We start from the raw sequence: 21,034 nt of genomic DNA, 5'->3' as shown, positions 1-21,034 counted from the left end.
GGAAACTCAACTACAAAGAAAATTAGAAACTAGAGAATATGAGTAGATGATTGTGGAGGGTAGTTTGGTAAGTTGAGTTTGCCTTGATTTCTGAGAGTCAAATCCGGTATGGTAAATGATGGAGAGAGGGAGCCTGACAAGCCAAATTTCTTTCTTTGAAGGAGCATTTGAACCAAGAAGCATCCAAGAATGAAGAATAGAAGAAGCAAACCCGATTAAATTATCTGAATTTATTATTTACACCTTATCTCCATATGCATTTATTAATTTATTCCATAGATGCACCACATGGAAAAGAGTGCATTGTAGCTCAGATCAAGGGATGATTGCTTACAACCCAAAACTCAAACTTCTAAACCCTAGAAGTTATCAGTTTAAATTAATTACTCTTTTTTTTTTTTTAATCATTTCAAAAAGAAAACTATATGATGCTCCCAATTCTATTCTTGGTGGGCCCACTTAGGGTCAATATCAACATGGATCAACACATTAAATTGAACAAATGGTCTTGATCAACATATGGGTCCACCAAATTTTAATTCTAAAGGATGGGTAGGGGATCTTTATCCCCTGCAATTCCCTGCCCGGTCCAGTTTCCCTAGTACCCCTAACAAGGGGGGTTGCAATGACCATTACACATCCCTGCCCGAACACTGTGCCTGGGTAGGGTCTACCCCTTTTATTACAAGCACTAGGGAATTGGACCGGACAGGAAATTGTAGGAGATAATTTTCTATGGGTAGATCAATCAAGTTCATTTGTTTCGAGGTTTCGTCTCTGGACTTATCTGGGTCGAAACTTAGGTTTTGACCATTGATTTCGTTTCGATCAAACCCGAAATCAAGACAACTCGGAGATTTTGATCAGTTTTGACCGATATTTAATACCATGCTTAAATATATTTCTCAAAAATAAAGTTGAGAAAATAAAGACAAGAAGCCCATACACAAAGGAAAGAGATGGTTGAGGGAAGGAAGGAGGTATGTGTGGTTTCAAAAATGTATTAATGGTTCATAGTGAAGAGGCAGATGGGATATTCAAAAGGGTGTAATTAAGAGAGTGTATAGAGACGGATTGGTTGGTCAGAGTTTTTATAATGCGTTTGAAGAGCCCACACAGCTTTCTAAAGTCTCAGCTGGTGCAGACTCAAATGTCAAATGAGTGATAAAGATATGGTGAAGCTGGTGGTGACGATGATGATGAAGCCGCAGTAGTAGCTGGTGAGGGAGAAGCAAACTGATGAACAAGAGCGCAGGTCTGTATTAACGTTCTTCACCCACCAACCATTTTTTCCATCTAAAGCAATAAAAAGGGGTCTCCTTCTTTGGCCTTGCTTTTAATTTCTTTTCTTTGTTGGGTGTTTGCCTGTTTGGTGTTATTAATGCAGTAAGAGAGCGTTGGCTCTGATTTGTTTGTATCTTTGTTGTGGTGTTTGGTTGTTTTACCAGTTATGGTGTTCTAGGTGTTTCAGTCTCATGTGGGCACAGAATGCCATGGAAACTGTAACAATTAGAAGAAGAGGAAGAAGAAGAAGGCCTTCTCTTCTCTTCTTCCTCTCAGTTTTCCTCTTTCTGTTCTTCCAAACATGTACCCTTTCTTTGGCTTTGAATTACACAAACTATAGACATGTTGGAAGCTTGAGATTGGCAAGGATTCAGAGACACCTGGATAAGATAAACAAACCCTCCATTAAAACCATACAGGTACTCTCTTTAATTTCTTCTTTTCTAGATTTTATTTTTCATCAGCTGGGTAGGTCTGGTTTTTAATCTCTAATTGATTTTGTTCAGAGCCCAGATGGAGATGTCATAGATTGTGTCTTTAAACACAAACAACCTGCTTTAGATCATCCTCTCTTAAAGAACCACAAGATCCAGGTACTTATAACACTTCTAATACCTTCTTTTTCTCTTCTCTGTTAGAGTAACTTAGTTATGGGTTCTGTGTTTGTGTGACAGAGAGTGGCACCAAAGAGGCCAAAGGTGAGAATGGTGAGCAGAGAAGGAGAGGTAGTGGAGGAGGAGAAGAAGAGATACAATGGGAGTGAAGGGGTGAGACGTGCATGGCAAACATGGCATCAAGGAGGAGAGGAGTGTCCAAAGGGTACTATTCCAATAAGACGAAGCACAGTGAATGATGTGTTAAGAGCTAAATCTTTGTATCACTTTGGCAAGAAACAACGCAGAAGCCCTCTTCTTCCTCAATCTCGCATCGCTGCTCCTGATGTAGTCAGTGGCAATGGCCATGAGGTATCATCATCTGTTCACTTCAATCCCCTTTGTTCTTCTTCTTCTTCTTTACTTCCCAAACTAATTAATAAGAACTGCTACAACTCATACCCAAAACCAGGGGGAAAAAATGTTTTTCCCCTAATTAACGAGTGGGAGAAAGTTCTCTCTCCGGGAGTGTGGCCTATGCCAGCACAACAAGTTAACGGGTCCAGTTACGGGTGCAATTTGGATCCTCTATAGTGTGCTGCCCGTCCTGCATCGTGCTGCACAGACATAAGGCCACGTGCAATGACCGCCTTACCCCTACTCGAGCGCCTTGCCTGAGTGGGGAGAATCAGTTAGGAGAGTCAATCAGCTGGTTTTGGTATGGGCTGAATCAGTTTCGGTGTGGAAAGGGTGAAAAACTTCGGTTTCGGTTTGGTTTGATTTTGGGTTCTTATCAATTTCTCTTATTGGTTTGTTATCGAATTGATTTAGTTTGGGTTCGGTTTGACAAAGATATCTGTATGCAAAAATTATGGAAAAATACCTTTTTTTAGTTTTTAATGAGTTTTCGGTTGTATCAGGCTACATCGTTTGTTTCGGTTATGGCCCGGTTTTCACATGTTTTGGTTTTGTTTCGGTTTAAGTTGATTTCAGTTTGATTTCAGATGTGCAATACCCCAACCCAATGTTGATCTAATAAGGATCGATTTGGTTCGGTTCAGACTAGGTTTTGACACCCTTAGGTCCAGAGTCCAGTACCTTTATCCAAAACAAAAAAATAATGGGTCTAATACTCATGGTCCACACAATTTTATGCCGCTAGATTGGAATAACTTGATAAACAATTTTATTCTTTTTAATTGGGTGTGTGTGTGTGTCTGTTATGGATTATATAGCATGCAATAGCATACACGGGAACATCACAAGAGATGTACGGAGCAAAGGCAACAATAAACGTGTGGGACCCATTGATACAAGTGGTGAACGAGTTCAGTCTCTCTCAGATTTGGGTTCTCTCGGGATCATTTGACGGAACGGATCTCAACAGCATAGAAGCTGGTTGGCAGGTACTTACTTCCATCTCGTATATCGCATCCACACGCTATCAAATATCATAGAAATTCTAAATTTCTATTTTTTTTTTTATATTTTTAAATTTATTTAGTTTTCTCAAGCGTTGATTCTTCCACTAGTCAGGTCAGTCCGGAGCTTTACGGGGATAGCCGGCCTAGATTATTCACATACTGGACGGTCAGATCTTTTCCTCCTCATATATATATATATTTTGTTTATATTTAAACATTTTTGTGAATGTTAACAAATACACGTGGCGAATGTCAGATGGAGATGATCCATCTGATTGAAAATAAACTCAATTGGACCCTCCTTTCAGAACCAAACGGACCGGGTTGAACCATATGGTCTTCTTGGCATATAATCTTCCTTATTTAATTAAAGATTATTAATTTACTACAGAGCGATTCGTATCAGGCGACGGGGTGCTACAACCTTCTGTGTTCAGGATTTGTACAGACAAACAGCAAGATAGCCATAGGCGCTGCTATATCTCCCACCTCACAGTTCTCTGGCAACCAATACGACATCACCATTCTCATTTGGAAGGTTAGCGACTCTTACCATGAACATGTTACATTTGAAAAAAAAAAAAAAATATTCCTGCTAACCGAATAGCTCGCATCCATCGAAATGGAATAATTACTTTTTTCTATAGATTCACAAATACTCTCTTAAGTTTTTTGTATTTCCCAAAATACCTCTTTTAATCGGAGCGGGATTCTATTTCGATGCCTGCTATTACTAGAAAGGGGAAAATTCTTCCTGCCCGGTTTGCAGGAAAATTGTCATGCTACATCTAACAACCCTTTAATTGATGGGGTTAGTTTGGCTATTTCGATCATTTGTTGGAAAATCAGGTTTTCATAATCTACTTGACCTTAACAAAAGCTGGTGATTCGAGCGAAATTGGTGAGGGCGAGTCACGGTTCATCTTTTTTAAGTGGTTTTCCATTCCGCTCATGTTTTGGGAAGAGGGGGAGGGAATCTCTCATGCCACACTAATCACGGGGAGGAAAAAGTTAATATGGAGCCCAAATAGGTAGACTGCGAGAGGATCTGAGGAAGCATTCTCACACAAGATTTTCCTTTTTTTAAATACCATAATCTCTACTTGTGGTGTTTCGTATACCCTCTTACGGGCCACTGTGAGATGACGCCTCTGCCCCCTGGGTAGATACCTAGGCGTGTTCACTCAGTGGCCCAAACGCTTGTGTAGAGACCATGTGGCCAAATACAATAAATATCATAAATCATTAAAAATTAGACAACTAGAGAAAAAATATATAAAGATTAAGGAAAAAAGAGAGAGGGATGGTTATGCTAGCGGTATACCATATGCTAGCACCCTATATGTCTATCTCTCTCTTTTCCTTTGAAATGATTCTCTTACCCTTCAAAGAGGGCAAGAGAGAAATAGACACATAGGGTGCTAGAATACAGTATACCATTAACATACCCAACCTTTTCCCATAAAAAAAAAAAAGAAGGGATCTATAAATTTTGATTGTGAGAACTATCATCTAAAGACTACGAACGAGGGAGAAGGAAAATGACCAAACTCGAGGAGCTTTGAACCATTTGGGTAAAAATCCCAAGTCATATAACTTTTTAAACACTGGACAAGTTTTCACGGCCCTTGTTTTTTGCCCTTTTGGTTCCTTTCAAGTCAAGATTTTTGATGTCCTGATGGTATTTTGTTTGAACACATGTATCCAAATCAGGATCCAAAGTTAGGGAGTTGGTGGTTAGGGTTCGGCGAAAATACGCTGGTCGGATACTGGCCGGCGGAACTATTCACTCACCTCGCAGATCATGCAACAATGGTGGAATGGGGTGGTGAGGTGGTGAATTCAAGGGCCAACGGTGAACATACATCAACCCAAATGGGGTCAGGTCACTTTGCCGAGTTAGGGTTTGGGAGATCAAGCTACTTCAGGAACCTAGAAATTGTTGATGCAGATAACAGTCTGAGCTCTGCTGAAGATATATCCACACTTGCTGAGAATACTAATTGCTACAATATCATGAGCTCCTTCAGTAATGACTGGGGTACACATTTTTATTATGGTGGACCTGGGAACAATCCACAATGCCAATGACCCATCCATCCATCCATCGTCCATCATCCATCATATTAATCCACACTTTAATTTATAGGATCTTAAATGCAAGTAAATTACCATACTCTCTCTCTCTCTCTCTCTCTCTAGCATCTAGCCTTCTTTGTTCATCAAATCTGTAACTTCCATAAAAATATCTATTGTTTTGTAATACAAAGCTTAAATCTCCCATTTAGTAATATTTTAATCTATCAAAAGTTCAAGGAGGAGATTTCATTGTGCTCTAACATCTTGTTATTTTATCTTGACACACAGAGATCTAAGTACGGATTAGGATCGTCTTCAGGGAGCCCAGCGCCTAGGGCGCACCCAGCGGTTGAGCTGTGCCACATACATCTCAGCGCATGCCTAGGGATGTGTGTAGCACAGCCCAACGGATGGTAGCACCGTGGACGTGCTGGGCTCCCCAGAGACGAGCTAAATTCTCTAAGTACTATTATAGGTGGTCTTATGTGGTCCTTGGGCCTAGATGCCCTTTTGTGCTATCTGTAGGGTTTTAACTCACAAGTTGTTAATGTAGGGCTCAAACTAGTTAATCAACATTACTCTTGTATTTGTTTATAAGAGAGAGAATGTTGTTTGGTCATGTGGCCCCTCCACTAGTGCGGGCACCTATAGGAGCTTCTGCCAGGCATCCAACATGGGGTGGGCCTGTCATTTTGAAACCCCCTGTGTCTGGGTGTAGGGGCACGTGACCAAGTAGTTTCTTTTTTGCCATTATTTATTTATGAGAGAGGGTTCTCTGAAAGATAGCGTGGCTTCAATGCCAGTGTGGGGCTAGTAGGAACGTGCACACGAAAACGTCAACATGGGTGGGATTTTTGCTTTTCGTGAGAGCATGGCGATTGTTTTGTGTTCCTCTGTGTTTGGGCGTAAGGACCACATTGTCTTTCAGGGTTCTTTTTCCCTTTATTTATTTTGAATAATATGACCATAGATGGTGGGTCACACTATATGGGCCCTAACCCATGAATAGGTCAACCTTTGATCCAAAATCTTAATAGAATATGATGAATTCGAGGAGGAAAAGATCAATATTCAGACTTTGAATTACTCTAATAAAAGATGACCCAAAGTCTTTAACTTGATTAAGAGGCAAGTAGAATATTATAATAGAGCTGATAACACGGAAACATAGAACTATTAACTAAAATTTTAAAAATTTGGATTATACTTAGAAGATAGAATAGAATATAGAAAAGAAAGAAATGGAAGTTTTGGGATTTCTATCTCAAAGTGAGATTTTGTAGGCATTATAGGTTTTGAAGTCAGAACTGAAGTAGTAACAGGAATCTCCACATGCAGTCAACACCTCGAAGCATATAAATGAAAAGGAGACCCAAAGTCAGAGAGAGCTTTTTGTATCTTTTGTTTTCTAGAATCAATGTTGCATTAAATTTTGAGTAAATGTAAACAAAGAAGGATGAAAGAAAGAGAGACTCCATTTATGATCCTTTTAAAAGAGTCTGGAAGCAAGTAAGGATTCAGTGAGATGGGCCCATACATGAGCAGTGTAGGTTTGATTCCAGTGTCACATGGAATCAAATCAACCTATGAAGTTGAGATGATGGACAGGGAAGGAACTGAATTAAAGGCAAATATTAGTTGTATTCATTAAATTGCATTAACTACTAGTTAAAAGGGGGGAAGGGGAATCTTGCAGTTCGGGTCTGAGAGTTCAACATGTGGAAGATACAACATCCAACGATGCCGAATTCAAAAAAAAAAAAAAAAAAAAAAAAAAAAAACTGGGTCAATCGAGTTCATACCATTAGATGAAACATCTTTCACATTTTAGAGGGACTTGCAGAGGATTTTAATCCATGAAAGGGAGAGGAGTTGGGAGTTGGGAGTTGGGAGTTGGGAGTTGGGAGCTGAGCTACCACTATTTGGCATTGAATGTGTAGAAACAGTAATCCTCTCTCTGGTTTGTTCATCACCTCGTTCATCTCATATCTCTAAGTGGCCCGGAGGTAGGACAAGCATGGTGTGGAGTATTTAAAGGCCAAAACTTTACTATGTCTAACATTATTGTCCAAGATTTCTTACTTAGGAAGGGTTCATGGTTATGGTCTAGTTATCTTGTGCCCTTTCTAAGAGGCTCTGGGCAGCTGGGACTTTAGGACTAATCTGAATTTCTCCAGGCTCATGTTATGACTAAATGAACCTGGAGAAATTCAGATTAGGGAGATCTAAATTTACCTTGCTTTGCTTCTCTACCTGAATCAATTCTTGTTCAACTTCTTCTGTGTCTTTACTAGACATCCTTGAGCTTACTAGGAGTTTTAAATTTGCAACCAATGAAGCAAGATGGGCTTTAATGGTCATTTTTAATAGAAACTATTTTGTTGTAACTATGGACTTTGGCTATGTAAGGAATGCTCAGTAAGTCAAAGCAAGGAGAATGCTTAAAGGGTTACAAAAAGCAAGATCATTGGGAGCCAAATGCATAGTTAGCTGATGAAATTATGTTTGATGTAGCTTATAAGTTAGCTGGGCATGCTAAGATAGCTAAAGTTAGAGATGATGTAATTGATAATCTGGAATTCTTTCCTCCATTCCTAAACAACAACAAACTCAGCCTTATCCTAACTTAATGGAGTCGGCCACATGGATCCAAACACAATAAAGTAGGGAAAACAGAGTTCGAACCTAAAAAGAGAAGAAAGTATAGAAAAGAGAGATGGGGAAAGAAGTGAAAAATGAAAAAAAGAGAGACTAATGAAAGAAGGAATATAAATAGAAAGATGAAAGATAAAAAGAGGAAAAAGGCACAACCCAACACGTCAAGAGATTCTCAACTACATGAGGGCTGCGACATGGATCCTCACCCTCCAATAGGTTCTGTCATTTAGACTATACATGTCCTTCCTTACCAAGAAAATTCCATGTAAGGTAAAAAGCAAATATACACTGCTTTATCTTATTACACAGTTCAACCAAACGCAAAAAACAACTCCAGCACTCATATTTTTCAGGGTAAGCTGGCCCTAGAACATCCTTAAAAAGAAAAGTGGGTAGCCCATTGGTTCCATTTCCGAAATGAACTGTTTGAAATTTGGTTCTCTTAACATAAAAATGGAACCAGGCGTGGATCCGTGTGCCATGGAAGACCACTTCGAGCTCCTAAGGCTCTACATCCAGCTGCTGCCTGCGGATAATGCCACAGACACAGGTCAGATAAATCTGTATTTGCACAGAATAGTTGCATAAGATAAGAGGGTTACTTACCACTTGAGCAGCAAAGGGCAACATTTTCTCTGGTGGCATATCTGCACAAATAGCTAACAAACACCAGAGAACAGGAATAAGCAAATCCATATCCAGCATCCTCATCTACCAAATTACTAAAACAAAATGATCAAAACTTGACCATGAAAAGCCAGAACAGAACTGTCACAAACACGCACATTAACACTCACACCAAGGCAAAGAAACATATGTAAAAGATGATGTGGTTTCACATACCGTAAAGAATTGCTCCAATAAATGCGTCTCCAGCACCAGTAGTGTCAACAAGCTCAGAAGCTGGTATCTTCTCAGCTGTTCCCACAAACAACCTCCCATTCACCATCCCTATCCCATCCGCTTTCAACCTCTTTACTGACTGCAGAATTCAAAGACAAAAAAAATAAAACACATTTTCTTACTAAATTTATAAAATTTAAATAATGTTCCCTCAACTAATCACGAATAAATATCCAACCTATTAAAGGCTATTCCAATATTACAACAGTTATCATGTTCAAATAAAACCAAGCATAGCCCAGGACTCAACCCAAGAATATGTATCATCCATATAAGTCGCACAAAAAAAAAACTGTCATTATGCAGTTTTGAGTTCATTGTGAAAACAGATTGATTTACTATTTTATACCCCCCCGGCCACCAAAAAAAAAGTGTCGATAGCTGAATTTATGAAAGAAAACAGCGGGGACACACAAGTCCAACAGGTCAACAAGAGACCCCATCTATCCAACAATCAACCCACTCCAATCCTACCCCATTCCCCACAAAACAAAACAGCCAGGGATTTTCTTCTCCCACCTTGGATCTTCAGTCTCCCTCTGGTTCATTATCCCCAAAAGCCCCTGCCTTTTCTGCAAGTGGAATCCTCAATCACACCAACTTTCTCAAACAAATAACCAGTTCAGCCTTTACAACATTTATTGAACAGAATTCCTCCTCAACCTAGAACAAGTTGGTACTCTCTCCATCCTTTTAAGTTAATCAAACACAAACTTGCATTCTATGATAAGTTTCTCCTATCTTGAATATTCAAATAATTTGTTTGCCTAAAAATTCTGGGAGGTTTCAACCTTTTTTTGCTTTTTCCAAAAGAAAGATTACTTGCAACTGTGATCATTCTTACGCACAATTGATAACAATTTTTTTTTACCATCACCTCAAGAATATATTGAATCTCAATTACACTAAATGAGCAAAAGGAGACAAAGAATTGAATTGAAATTCATCCAATATTTTCAGACCTTGGATGGAATACATGCTGGGATAGTGTTTTCACCATTGATCTTCTGCCTTAATAATCCTACTGCATTGTCTACATCCATTTCTTCCAGCTCAGGAATTTCTGCTCTAGGTGATGATCAATCAGTAAATATAAATGTAAAATGCTAAAACAAATCAACCTTTCATAGAAAAACCATCAACTTCCTATCCATAATCTCCCAACCTAACCTCTGGGGATCAGCCTCATCTTCAATGGTCAAGGACCAGTCACAGGTACACTCACCTTCTACACGTCTATCAAGCATTATGCAGCCATCTTCTCCAAGGGTCACAATTATAAATTTGATCTTTGGCAATCTCACAAGCATGGATACAAGTGCACTAGGAATTGATGGGGCCTCTGTCCATGCCTGCCATAAAACAGAGCCGACTGTTAGGTAACAAGTTCCTCAAGCTTCCAGACTGCATACAATAGAAGTTTTCCAGATCTATTATCTAGCAACCAAAACAAAATCTGAGGACGATCAATCAGTACTAACCGATGACTGAATACTAGTAAGACACTAGGTAAGAACACCATAAAATATTGAAAGTGTTCTTAAGACTAATTAAATCAAACAATTTTCAAGTGTTGATGCAAAGCCAGGATCCAGTTTATCGTCAATTTCAACATTTCATGACAAGAAAAGCATAAAATTATCATAATTTATCCTATAACATCAATAACTTACCTGAGGAAATTTCGCTGAGCATACAACATAATCTGCTAAATTCAAAAGACTATCCAACCCTTCCCTTGGTCTCTCAGCATCAACTAAAATAGGTAGTTTCCTGCAACTTGCCTGCACTGGAATAATTCAAGAGAAGGTGGTAACTTCCATCCAATGATTATTGTTATCGGTGGCAGTGGCAGCAAGTAAAATAGGAGAAATATTAGGAAGGCATACAGAAGCACATGGATATGATAGAAATTTTTGATGTGTACATAAGTTCTCAGAAGAAACATGTAATTATAAAGATCCAAATATAGATGTGCACATAAGTTTTTGGAAGAAAAATGTGATTATTCGGATATAAATATAGATGCGCCCAATGATATTGTTGTTGCTATCTGTTCCAATAACGAATCCATTGAAAAGTCTTAATTTTTTTATATATTTTTATGGGAGAGGGTTCTCTGAGCAAGCGGGCATAGAGAAGCCCACCTATGAGGTGCGGTAAAATGGTACTGTACATTAGAGGGCAGAGAGTACATTTCATGTGAGGAGAGAGAGATAGACACAGGTGCTAGTGTACCCTACGCCAGCAGCTCAGAGAATCTTTTCCCTTTTCTAGTAATATAAAGCATGACAGAAAGATGCAACCAAGTGCAGAAGCTAACTCCCTAAGTTCTTCACGTCAACGTCGCTTCTCGGTGTTGTCTCTTTTATGAAATCAAACAAAGGGAAGCAATTTTCCCGTGTTTACGAAAATACATTTCTGAGTTAGTTGGTTCTTCAACAGCCCACAAAGATGCAGCCAAGTGCAGAAGGTAGCCATTGTATCGCAAGGATCTCTGCTCATCCCTGCCCCTCAAATCTTCAGATGGAGGAGAGTTACATTTTGGGGCGTGCGAATTGCTGAGCAAAAGGTTGTGCACCTAGATTCAAAGTCGCAATCTTGGGAGCTGCCGGAGGTATCAGCCAGCCTCTTGCAATGCTGATGAAGATGAACCCACTGATTTCAGTTTTGCACCATTACGATGTCGTCAGTCCTCCCGGTGTAACAGCAGATATCAGTCACATGGACACTGGTGCTGTGGTACGTGGTTTTCTGGGGCAGCAGCAACTGGAGAATGCTCTTACAGGGATGGACCTTGTAATAATTCCAGCCGGTGTTCCCAGGAAGCCAGGGATGACTAGGGATGACCTTTTCAACATCAATGCTGGAATTGTTAAGACCCTCTGTGAAGGGATCGCTAAGTGCTGTCCTCATGCTATTGTCAACTTGATCAGTAATCTGTCAACTCTACCATTCCAATTGCGGCAGAAGCGTTTAAGAAAGCTGGTACTTATGATCCAAAGCAACTTCTGGGAGTCACGATGCTTGATGTTGTGAGAGCCATTGGTGTGATCCAATCGACACCTTGCGGTGCGAAGCCCAGGTGGTTCGTTGGTGGGATTGGAGTCTGATCCAATCGACACTCTGCGGTGTGAAGCCCGAGTGGTTCTCCTTCAAGTTTTCTGTCCAAGATTCGAATACTTTTGTGGCAGAAGTTCTGGGAATTGATCCTAGGGATGTTGATGCTCCAGTTGTTTGGGGCCATGCTGGAGTTACAATTTTGCCTCTTCTGTCACAGGTTAACCCTCCATGCTCTTTCACCCAAGAGGAAATTAACTACTTAACAGACCGGATTCAGAATGGTGGACAGAAGTTGTTGAGGCAGAAGCTGGGGCTGGTTCTGCAACATTGTCATGGTATATGCTACTGTTAAATTTGCAGATGCATGCCTACGTGGCTTGAGGGGAGATGCAGGCATTGTGGAATGCTCTTCCGTGGCTTCTCAGGTGACGGAACTCCCTTTCTTTGCATCGAAGGTAGACTTGGTCGTACAGGAGTTGAGGAGATCTTCCTTCTCAGGCCCCTAAATGAATATGAGAGGACTGGTTTGGAGAAGGCAAAGAAAGAGTTCGCAGCAAGCATTGAAAAGAGGGATTCTTTTGTTAGGAAATACATCAACACCAAATAATACAATTGTCTCAGAGATGCTCACACCTCTGATAGGATAGACATATAAGTTCTGTTAGTTTTTGAATTTGCCTTTTATGAGCCACAGTTCCTTGTAAGCTGCCTCTTAACAACCCCCCCCCCCCCCCCCTTTAATGCTTCTTGGAACAACTGTTTGTTACATGAAAAAAAAAGCATGACAGAAAGAAGGAACAAAAGGTATTCGGGAATCAGCTGAACAAGTATAAAAATAGATTCAAGGACTCTTAAGAAAGTACATTTTCAGGCATCCTATCCAAGATAAGAGGTTTAGTCATTAGTGCTCCCAGAATCAGTGCAGAATGGAATACTCTTTTGCAATTACCTCTTGTGCCAGGACTAAAGCAGTCTCATGCAATCTTCCATCCAAGTATACAAGTCTTGCTCCATCCACTGCAGATGATAAGATTTCCTGGGGAAGCTCATCTGGCACCATGGGAGGGTTTCCCGGAGAGTGAATACAAGTGCGAGTCTTCCTGAAAAAAGCAGTCAAAATTAATATACTGAGGATGCACTTGTACATATCTTACCACATGTACTACAGACAAGTGTTTGCCAATGATGCACTCATGGGACACATCTTGGGTTTCTCTCATTTTTGAGTCATACTCATACTGACCACTTATATGGAAACAGCCTCTTTGCAAAAGCAAGGGTAAGGCTGCGTACATTATGACCCTCCCCAGACCCTGCAGTGGCGGGAGCCTCATGCACTGGGTACGCCACTCATACTGACCCACTTAGTTCCCCAATTGGGTCGGTCTACCAAGGTTCTCTGTAGTTGGCTTCTTGACCCATCAATTTGCTGGTTACAAGTCACAGTATATGATCAGTTGGTCAAATATAAGTCCAAAGTTAAAACCTGCTCCAGGGTTATAGTTGGCTCAAAATTTCCCCCTTGTTTCATCTTTTACATGTTGTAATTAGCAAGTTCAAATTTTTTTTTAAAACGAAGTGTTTCAATGAGCATAAGGATAATTATATTTCCTGCAGATGATACTGTACATGACAAAGTTAAAACATGTCAAAAGGTGACCAACATGACCAGGTCAAAACATGACACTACAAAATCTAAATTTTCTTGCTTATGAATCAAGGTGTGTGAATGAGATACATCAAGTGACTCCTAATATGTACTAGAAAGTACTTTGTCTAAATATTTAGCAAATTGAATATGGTATTTAATGCTTATGACAGACCCAACATAAGGTTATCCCTGGAGAAAGCCTAACCACCCAACATAGACTGGTGGTCTTGGTTATGTGCCTCAATGCACATAAATGTAGGAGGAGGGAACCTATGTACCCTAAGATAAGGTGGTGGAGATTAAAAGAGGAGTCCCTAAGGATATTTACTGAGAAAAAGGTCAAACAGGGAAAGTGGGACTTTAATTAAGGGAGACACCAATGCGATGTGGAACAAGATGATGACTTGTATTAAGAGGGTTGCCAAAGATGTGCTAGGGGAAGCGAAGAGTAGCCGTCAAGCCCCTAGGGAAACCTGGTGGTGGAATGTTGAGGTCCAAGCAACCATTAAGTCCAAGAAAGATTGTTTTAAGACGTAGCAAAGGACTACGAAAACAAAAGATAAAAAGAGGAATAATGATGCCAAAAACGACGCTAGGAAGATTGTGGGGATGGTTAGGGCGAAGAGCTATGAGGACCTCTATATCATCTTAAACACAAAAGAAGGGGAAAAAGTTATATATAAGATAGCTAAGATGAGAGAAAGGAGGAGTAGAGATTTTGATCAGGTGAAGTGATCAGGGGGTGATGGAAGAGTGTTGGTAAGGGACGAAGACATTGTGAAGAGATGGGATGAATATATTTGTGGCCTACTAAATGGAGATAGGTCGAGTAGAAATGACCCGGAAGATTACATTGCTCAACAAAATACTACACGCCATAGATATGTATGAAAGATTAGTGTGGCAGAAGTTAAAGAAGCCTTAAGAAAGATGAAAGCAGGTAAGACACCGGGCCCAGATGAGATTCAAATAAAAGTATGGAAAACTCTAGGTGATTGTGGGGTATATTGGTTAACCAATATGTTTAATAGGATTATGAACACAAGGAAGATGCCAAATTAATGGAGGAGAAACATTGTAGTCCCAATCTACAAAAATAAAGGTGATATCCATTGCTACAATAACCATAGAAGCATAAAGCTAATGAGTCACACTCTGAAACTTTAGGAGAAGGTCATTGAAGCCCGGCTGAGAAAAGTGACTCATATATCAGTGAACCAATTTGGCTTTATGGCAGGTAGATCCATGACAGAAGCTATCTACTTATTGAGGAGGCTCATGGAAAGATATAGAGATAGCAACAAGGATCTCCATATGGTCTTATTAACCTAGAAAAAACCTATGACCGAGTCCCTCGAGATCTAGTGCAGGCATGCAGCATGTTCTAGTGAAGAGAGCGGTGTCGAGTAAATATGTGCATGTAATTAAAGATATGTATGAAGACATGGTGAGTAGTGTGAGATGTGTGAGAGGTCAGAGCAAAGAATTCCCAATTACGATTGGATTACATCAAGGATTTGCCTTAAGTCCGAACCTCTTTGCGCTTATCATGGATGACCTAACCAAGAACATTCCAGACGAGGTTCCATGGTGTATGCTCTTCGCCAATGATATCGTTTTGGTGGATGAGACAAAAGCAGGGATTAATGCTAAGCTAGTGTTATGGAGATCAACCTTGGAAACAAGAGGCTTTAACATTAGTAGAGTGAAGACAGAATATATGATGTGTAATCTTAGTCATATTATGATGGACACTGACACGGTGGCGAGTTGGGGAAATAGAGATACCACAAAAATGACTTTTTTCGATATTTGGGGCCAACCATAAATAAAGAAAGTGACATAGAGGATGATGTTTCACAGAGAATTAAAGTAAGATGGATGAAGTGGAGAGGCGCATCCGAAGTGTTGTGTGATTGACGTATCCCTTTAAAGCTTAAAGGAAAGTTCTATAGGACTATTGTACGACCAATTATGATGTATGGGGCAGAATGTTGGGCAGCTAAGAGGTGTCATATTGAGAAGCTATGTATTGCAGAGATGAGGATGTTAAGATGGATGTGTGGAAAAACTAGGAAGGATGAAGTAAGGAATGAGCATATTAGAGCTGACTGGAGAGTTGCCCCGATCATGACAAGCTTCGAGAGAGTCGTTTGAGGTGGTATGGTCATGTTCAACGGAGGCCTAGGGACGCCCCGGTAAGGGGGAGTGAAATGATCCTGATTGAAGGAGCTAAAAGAGCGAGGGGCAGGCCTAAAATGACCATAGGAGAAGTTGTGAGGAAGGACAAGCATACTCTAGGTCTTGTACCAAGAATGACCTCGGATAGAGCCTTCTGGAGGGCAAGGATCCATATACCAAATCCCATTTAGCTGGGTTTCTCTTGACTTGTTGGGTTGTGCCTCTTTCCTCTTACTTTCATCCTTCTTTTTCTTTTTTTTCTGTTTAGTTTCAATCTTGTATTTGTCATTTTCCATTTTTCAGTTCTCATCTCATTTCCCATCCCTCTTTTCCCCATCTCTTTTTTACCCTTTTTCTGTCTAAACATCAGCCTCCCCTTTGTTTTGTTTAGATCCACGTAGCTGACCACATTAAATTGGGATAAGGCTGAGTCTGTTGTTGTTGGTTATGACAGACCCGAAATTCTTTAAGACATTTTAAATTCATATAATAAGGAAACTAACCATCCTAAACCTCAACTGTCAACACATGCATATTAATACCATACAACAAAAAAGTATAAAAGATAATATCCTATAAAGGTAGAGTATTTAAGATCTGCAGAATTTGAAAACAACACATAAACCAAAAGCTAAAACAGATTTTAGAATGAATAAGGGTCACATCCACATCATTGTATTTGGTACTTCCAAGTATCTTTTGCCATTTAAAATAAAAATATTTCACCACGCACACAAACAGATATCTCACGTTTGGCTGTCAACAATGATGTAGGTAAATGGTGAGTTTCCCTCCTTTGAAACCTGGAATAAGAAACAGAAGGTCTCAACAAAAAAATAATAATGATCCAGAAGATTATTAAAGATCAGATGGGAGTCTCATTGTCACTAGATGCATACATCAAATTGATAAAACTCTTGACAGAATGACAGCAATGAATATCACGATGCACATCAAGGGCAGAAATTAAAACTTGTTTAGAAAACTGATATTAGGTTAGTAGTAAAAGAAATATGTGAATTTCCCAATCACATTCTGTCCCAGAGATCCAATAATAACAATGAATATAGGATTACTTCAAATTTCTTGAAGGTAGGAGTACATTTAAGTGACAGCTGAGGCATAAAAGAATGAGGTTGTGAATACTCATGTTTATTCTAGCCGACACATTCGCACCAGTTAATAGTATTCAACTTCAAAAGCAGCTAGGCAACCAGAAAGATCCGTAGGAAATAAAGCATTCCAAGTACAAAGTTTGAAACTTCAATGCCTTGATCTTAGTAGTGGCAAATTAGATCCTAAAGAGGTGAGCCAAAATGAACATGCACTCCCTCATAGGCTTCCAGGTCTTTTGTCAAATTCCTGTAGTAATCTTCCTATTAGTGTGTGTGTGTGGGGGGGGGGGGGGGGATGTTGGTCAGGCAATGAAAATCAAATTACAGAAAGTCACTCTGATCTGCATCCAAATCTACCTCTTGGACCACTTTATAGTTCTCCACAATCCCAGAAATGATCAAAGACATGCATTATTCAGAATCCCATATCCCAGACTGCCAAGAATTGCTTCAGTTTTTCGTCAAATCAGACACCTAATCAGCATCATGGAAATTTGACAAGTTTTCTCCAGATCAAATTCCCACTATCATAGGAATTTAAATTGCTTATTATGGTTAGAATTTAAACTGCCAATTTTACACTAATGTGAACCTTATCTATGAAGCATACATCCTAAATCCAAACTGACACTTAGGCTGTGTTTAGTATGATTTCTTGGAAGAGATTCTGGGTCTAGAATGCATACCAAACACAGCCTTAGTGTCCATACACCTATGGAATTCCCATCAGATTTTTGTTCTAAGGTCAGTTGCCATAACAGCAGCAGTACACAAATTGTACATTGAAGTATCTGAAACATAGAAAGGATTACAAGTCAAGCGATTATTGCCTTAATTGAATAATAAAGTGATAAAGTGGCAGACGTAAATTGACACAGTTTAATATTTACACTGGATGAAGTAAGCCCATCAAGCTCACCACAGAATAAGAAGTATCTACGCCATCAGCTTTTAGTTCCTCCAGTATAGCTCTCCCTTGAGGATCATCAGCAACCTGGTCATGAAAAACAAACCATCAAGGACATGAATCGAAAGTCTGAGGCGCTTGAGTCATATCAACTAGAACCACGCCCTCTAAATTGTATGTTAGTTCTAGTTTATAACTCATTAAACCATCCCTCAATAGAAATCCAAAATTAGTAGTTTAGTTAAAAATGCGTACCCAGTGCACGAGGCTCACACCACTGCAGGGTGGGGGGGTCTGGGGAGGGTCATAATGTAAGCAGCCTTACCCTTGCTTTTGCAGAGAGGCTGTTTCCAGCAAAAACAATAGTTTGGTTGCATGATAAAAATATCTAAACCTTAGGATTATCCCCTACTACACACCCAAAAATAACCATAAGAAGTTATTCCAACCATAGTTCAAAGTCTCTCTGAGATCTCGGAAAACTCGAGAAACTTAAGCTTCTCGAGACGAGTTATTAGACAAAACAAAAAAATGTAAAAACTCGACCGAGATTTCAAATATTTCGAGAATCTCGGAGATATCTAGGTGAAATCTCGACCTCCTCAGTACTCATAGAGTCATAATATTGTATTGTTGGGACTTGGAAGTTAAGACGTGGAAGCCTAGGGTAGTAAAATGTCTATGACTTATGTATTATTCATTGTACTTAGGTTGGGTGTCTATGTAATATGCATTGTGGACACTTTATTGTACCTTGTGGTTTGTAGTAGAACCTTTAAGTCTTTAACTATTTCTTAAATAATTATTCAATATTATGTGCATACTTTACTTGTTTTACTTGCCAATTATGTCTCATATCATTCAAACAATGTGTAGAATAGGCAATATTACATTAAGGGTTCGGCCTTTACTGCCAACCAAGGGTTCAAATCCAAAACACCAAATTAGATGTTTTTTTTCCTCAATTTGAACCATTAAACATGTTTATTAAGCCTAAAACAAGCTTACCATAAAGTTTCGAAGCCAACTATGGCCATATGCCCACCAAAACATAATTCCGAAACACAAAAAAAAAATACACTATCTTGCCGAGATCAAGATCTCGAGATCAAGGAAAACTCGACTTAGTCCAGCCTGAGTTCGAGATCGAGTTTTAGAACCTTGATTCCAACATAGTAATAATGCATAACTCACCTAAGTTAAAATGAGGGAATGAGAAAAGATTAAAGGAAATAAAATGTAAGACCTTAGAAATCAGTCTTGAATTGAGACCCAAACGTGCAGCACAAGTCAAAGCATTCCCCGCATTCCCACCTCCTTGAACCTGCAAAAGAAACAAACCGAGGTAAGACATTTAACCACAAACCCAAAAAACCAAAAAAAAACCATCTAGTGACAGGATTCACAGGACTTATGATCAGAAACCTTATACTTTCTCCAAATGGATACCAAAAGTTGAGAACCCGTTAGCAATTTTGAGTCACTAGTCTCAATACAAAGTACTAATAAAATTTGTCAAAGGCGTAAATTAGAACATCTGGGTGCATATGTAGTACCAGCAAGCTAGTGCTACGGATTTTGTCATCGGGTTTAGGATAAGCAGACACGGCTGCCAAGAAATCCACTGCAACAGCGCCACAACCAACCTGCCAGCCAAAAGAGGGGGGGATGGGGACCCACAAAGGAAATGAGAGGATTTTATGATAAAATGCCTCAAGGGAAGCAGAGAATGCAAAAGGTCCCATGTTGTTAACAGAGAACAAGCTTATAGAAGATGGAAGGAAAAGGAAGGGAACGTACAACGATGCGCTTCTCAGGGAGCGGAGGAATCGAAGGTGAAGCAGCTTCAGCTGATGCCCGAAATGATGGGGGCAACGAAGACATGATCAAGCACTTGCTCTTCCTATTCCTGCAATTGACTATTGAATGTTGGACACAAGAGTTGGAGAAGCTGCAATGTAAAGCAGCACAGGAAAAAGGGAAAGAAGACAGATGGAGGATGGGAAGGGGAGATATGGTATACGTGGAATTTGGGAATGTGTAGGGCAATGACAACATCATCATCGTCACCACTGTTTTCCTCTGGAAATTTACTTGCACTTTCCAGGCTTTCAGGGCGGTGGGGGCGTGTTAGTTTGGACTTTGGAAAAGTGTGTAGTGGAGTTGTCGAGCCCTACGAGCCCATTGCAAAGGCTTATAACTCATAAGTCCCAACCCGATCAAGCCCACTTGTTGCAGAAAATGCTCAGCGGCTCAGCCTGTGGAGAACGGAGAGAGATTTTGGAGCATAAATTTTTTTTTGTTAGATTTGGACCATAAGTGATGTGCTGGTCAGGGGATGTTGTGGTGGATAGCGAAGCGCGAGACAGCGCATGGTATACCGCAAGCTGGGCAAAAGGATGGGATTCTGGGTGGGAGTGTGGGACACTGCTAATGTCTCATTTTTTTCTCCTAATTGGCTGCGTTTGTTTCGATGTAAAATTTAAAATTTTACATGTAATGTTGTGCAAAATTTTCCTGTGTTTGTTAAATCCCATACATAATTAGGTAAAATGTTTAATGTCCTTCTACCCATCTGAGGTTTTCTATCACCTACATCCAAGTTATGCCAGTATGGGCTGTGTATCATTCACCTCACTCATCGTGTGGTTGGTCACGCCCATCTGACGGAATCGTTATCCCCTCCAATTTGCTGCCCCCTTCAATTCCTCACATGGGATGGAAATGACCACCCTACCCCCTACCCGAAAACACTGCCCAAAGGTGGGATATATCCACTCCCCCATATTAGAGGAATTGGGAGAATTGGAAGGTGCCCGCGAATTGGAGGTGATAATTATTCCATCTGACGTGTGGAGAAATAATGTATGCTGACAAACCAATGCCCACCAACTATTTGTGAAAAATGCTCAAATAGTTTTCAGATGTCTCAAGAAAATGGATTATGAATCTTTTTAAAGAAAAAGGATGTAAGGGAGTTTGCTCTGTTAATGGTGGAACAGATAAAAGCAGAAAAGGGAACTTGCTGTGTTAACGGTGGAACTGGCAAAGTACAGTTAAACTTGAACTTCAAGATAGATCGCTAAGGATGAAGCAAATTGGGTTGATTCTGCTTCACTACTACTGAACAAGATACCCATTCCTCCCTTGTTATATCCGAGCTCGGACTTCTCAAT

The 21,034-nt window shown here is 39.9% G+C and overlaps 2 protein-coding genes and 1 pseudogene across 6 annotated transcripts; 2 read left to right on the top strand and 1 right to left on the bottom strand.

The window, feature by feature from the left end:
- Positions 1–1,365: 1,365 nt before the first annotated feature.
- Positions 1,366–5,400, top strand: LOC122654099. 2 transcript variants are annotated; one of them, XM_043848077.1, is made up of 8 exons: positions 1,366–1,703; positions 1,791–1,877; positions 1,959–2,001; positions 2,035–2,249; positions 3,113–3,283; positions 3,414–3,467; positions 3,693–3,839; positions 5,015–5,400. In XM_043848077.1, the coding sequence occupies exons 1-8, from the start codon at positions 1,476–1,478 to the stop codon at positions 5,390–5,392; spliced, it is 1,323 nt and encodes a 440-aa protein (XP_043704012.1). In that variant the 5' UTR covers positions 1,366–1,475; the 3' UTR covers positions 5,393–5,400. The 2 variants fall into 2 exon arrangements, with proteins under 2 accessions (XP_043704012.1, XP_043704011.1); XM_043848076.1 differs by having other exon boundaries at positions 1,369–1,703; positions 1,959–2,249.
- Positions 5,401–8,302: 2,902 nt separating this feature from the next.
- Positions 8,303–19,968, bottom strand: LOC122654100 (ketohexokinase-like). 4 transcript variants are annotated; one of them, XM_043848078.1, is made up of 13 exons: positions 19,659–19,968; positions 19,415–19,504; positions 19,105–19,182; positions 17,871–17,945; positions 16,587–16,639; positions 12,954–13,104; positions 10,615–10,725; positions 10,167–10,293; positions 9,904–10,007; positions 8,882–9,020; positions 8,645–8,697; positions 8,465–8,564; positions 8,303–8,403 (listed from the first exon to the last, which is right to left on the bottom strand). In XM_043848078.1, the coding sequence occupies exons 1-12, from the start codon at positions 19,920–19,922 to the stop codon at positions 8,481–8,483; spliced, it is 1,329 nt and encodes a 442-aa protein (XP_043704013.1). In that variant the 5' UTR covers positions 19,923–19,968; the 3' UTR covers positions 8,303–8,403; positions 8,465–8,480. The 4 variants fall into 4 exon arrangements, 3 of the variants coding, with proteins under 3 accessions (XP_043704013.1, XP_043704014.1, XP_043704015.1); XR_006331874.1 differs by lacking the exon at positions 8,645–8,697; XM_043848079.1 differs by having other exon boundaries at positions 8,303–8,564; positions 9,904–10,004.
- LOC122654101 lies at positions 11,287–12,733 on the top strand (annotated as a pseudogene).
- Positions 19,969–21,034: the final 1,066 nt, after the last annotated feature.

Source organism: Telopea speciosissima, chromosome 3 (genome assembly GCF_018873765.1).
Source record: "Telopea speciosissima isolate NSW1024214 ecotype Mountain lineage chromosome 3, Tspe_v1, whole genome shotgun sequence".
Lineage (NCBI taxonomy): Eukaryota > Viridiplantae > Streptophyta > Magnoliopsida > Proteales > Proteaceae > Telopea > Telopea speciosissima.
The sequence above is the reverse complement of the archived record's forward strand: the minus strand, read 5'-3'. Positions and strand labels throughout refer to the sequence as shown.

Excerpts from the sequence above, each read along its gene's own strand:
- LOC122654099 (XM_043848076.1), top strand. The coding sequence starts at position 1,476 with ATGTGGGCACAGAATGCCATGGAAACTGTAACAATTAGAAGAAGAGGA. Across the intron at positions 2,250-3,112 it reads TCAGTGGCAATGGCCATGAG|CATGCAATAGCATACACGGG; the intron begins GTATCATCATCT and ends TGGATTATATAG. Across the intron at positions 3,840-5,014 it reads TCACCATTCTCATTTGGAAG|GATCCAAAGTTAGGGAGTTG; the intron begins GTTAGCGACTCT and ends TATCCAAATCAG.
- LOC122654100 (XM_043848078.1), bottom strand. The coding sequence starts at position 19,922 with ATGATGATGTTGTCATTGCCCTACACATTCCCAAATTCCACGTATACC. Across the intron at positions 10,294-10,614 it reads GCTCAGCGAAATTTCCTCAG|GCATGGACAGAGGCCCCATC; the intron begins GTAAGTTATTGA and ends GTTTTATGGCAG. Across the intron at positions 8,565-8,644 it reads TGCCCTTTGCTGCTCAAGTG|GCAGCAGCTGGATGTAGAGC; the intron begins GTAAGTAACCCT and ends CATTATCCGCAG.